Source organism: Buceros rhinoceros, unplaced genomic scaffold, assembly GCF_000710305.1.
Source record: "Buceros rhinoceros silvestris isolate BGI_N320 unplaced genomic scaffold, ASM71030v1 scaffold11726, whole genome shotgun sequence".
In the NCBI taxonomy this organism is placed as follows: domain Eukaryota; kingdom Metazoa; phylum Chordata; class Aves; order Bucerotiformes; family Bucerotidae; genus Buceros; species Buceros rhinoceros.
This window is the reverse complement of record NW_010418121.1, coordinates 36,803-37,790: the sequence shown is the minus strand read 5'-3', so window position 1 is coordinate 37,790 and position 988 is coordinate 36,803. Positions and strand designations below refer to the sequence as shown.

General features: G+C 51.0%; 1 protein-coding gene across 1 annotated transcript in view; it reads right to left on the bottom strand.

Moving 5' to 3' along the window:
- Positions 1-712: 712 nt before the first annotated feature.
- The window catches only part of PDE9A (phosphodiesterase 9A), a gene marked incomplete at both ends in the record, with an annotated part of 35,829 nt that continues 35,553 nt past the window's right edge, over positions 713-988 (bottom strand). The window contains one exon of the mRNA XM_010138416.1: positions 713-808. Within this exon, the coding sequence (XP_010136718.1) occupies positions 713-808 (96 nt within the window). The remainder of the gene's footprint in view (positions 809-988) is intronic.

Here is a 988-nt window from a genome sequence, read left to right as displayed (position 1 = left end):
GCTCCTGCTCCCAGGGCCTGGCCTCCGCCTCTGCCCCGCCAGGCTCCCGAGGCAGTGCAGATTTGGGTGGAGACAGCAAAGGTGGCTCTATGCATATCCCACCTCCCCTGAGCCTTATGGGTCAAAATGAGAGACGCTCACGCTACACAGGCTGTAAAACGGCCGCGCTGCTTGTGTGTTTAATCCTGCTGGGTGTTGTGCACGAGAGAGCAATGCCACATGAAATTTCAGGCACATCCTCGATGATAGACACGTGAGCAGAAGTTGCTTCCCAGAGAATAAATGAGCACAAAATAAACTGGTGGTGCAGTGCCCTGGACTGCCCAAGCCCAGGACGTTGTTCTGCAGTCGAGCGCAGGCTAAGTCCTTCCCAGGGGAAGGCAGCTCCCTCCAGGAAGAGGCGTTTGCTAACGCACTCTCCTCTGGTGGTTCTCTCCGGGTTTTGTCTCCAGGTCCCTCTCTTGCAAACAGCTCCCTTCCCGCAGCTGTACTTGTGTGGTGCCTGGTGGGTTCTGCAGGGGCAGGCTCTTGTGCACGCTTTGCTGCTGGTGGTATTTGCCTGCCTCCAGCCAGGTATAGTGGATGTGTTTCTCGTGATAATGATCATGCCATAAGCATTCCTACCGTTTCAGAATTAAGCTGCTACTTAATTACAATATCCAGCTTATTCAATCATAATGTTTGCTTTATCAAGAGATATATTAGAGCTCACCTCTTCCATAGCATCATCTATCTGTTTTAATTCCTCATAGCGGTCCCTGGATTCCCAAAGAGGCTGGAGCATCACCTCCTCCACTTCTGGAAATAGCTAGGTGAAAACAAGAGAAAGAATATCAACATTTGCTTGTGTATTCATTAACTCGTACCTCCAATCGGGAGATCTGGAGACACACCATACATAGCGCTGCTGTCTCCTTTGAGAGCACGCATAGAATCAGTCTCGAGGAGAAAAGACAGCGCAGAAAGAACCGTGCCTCGACTGTACCAC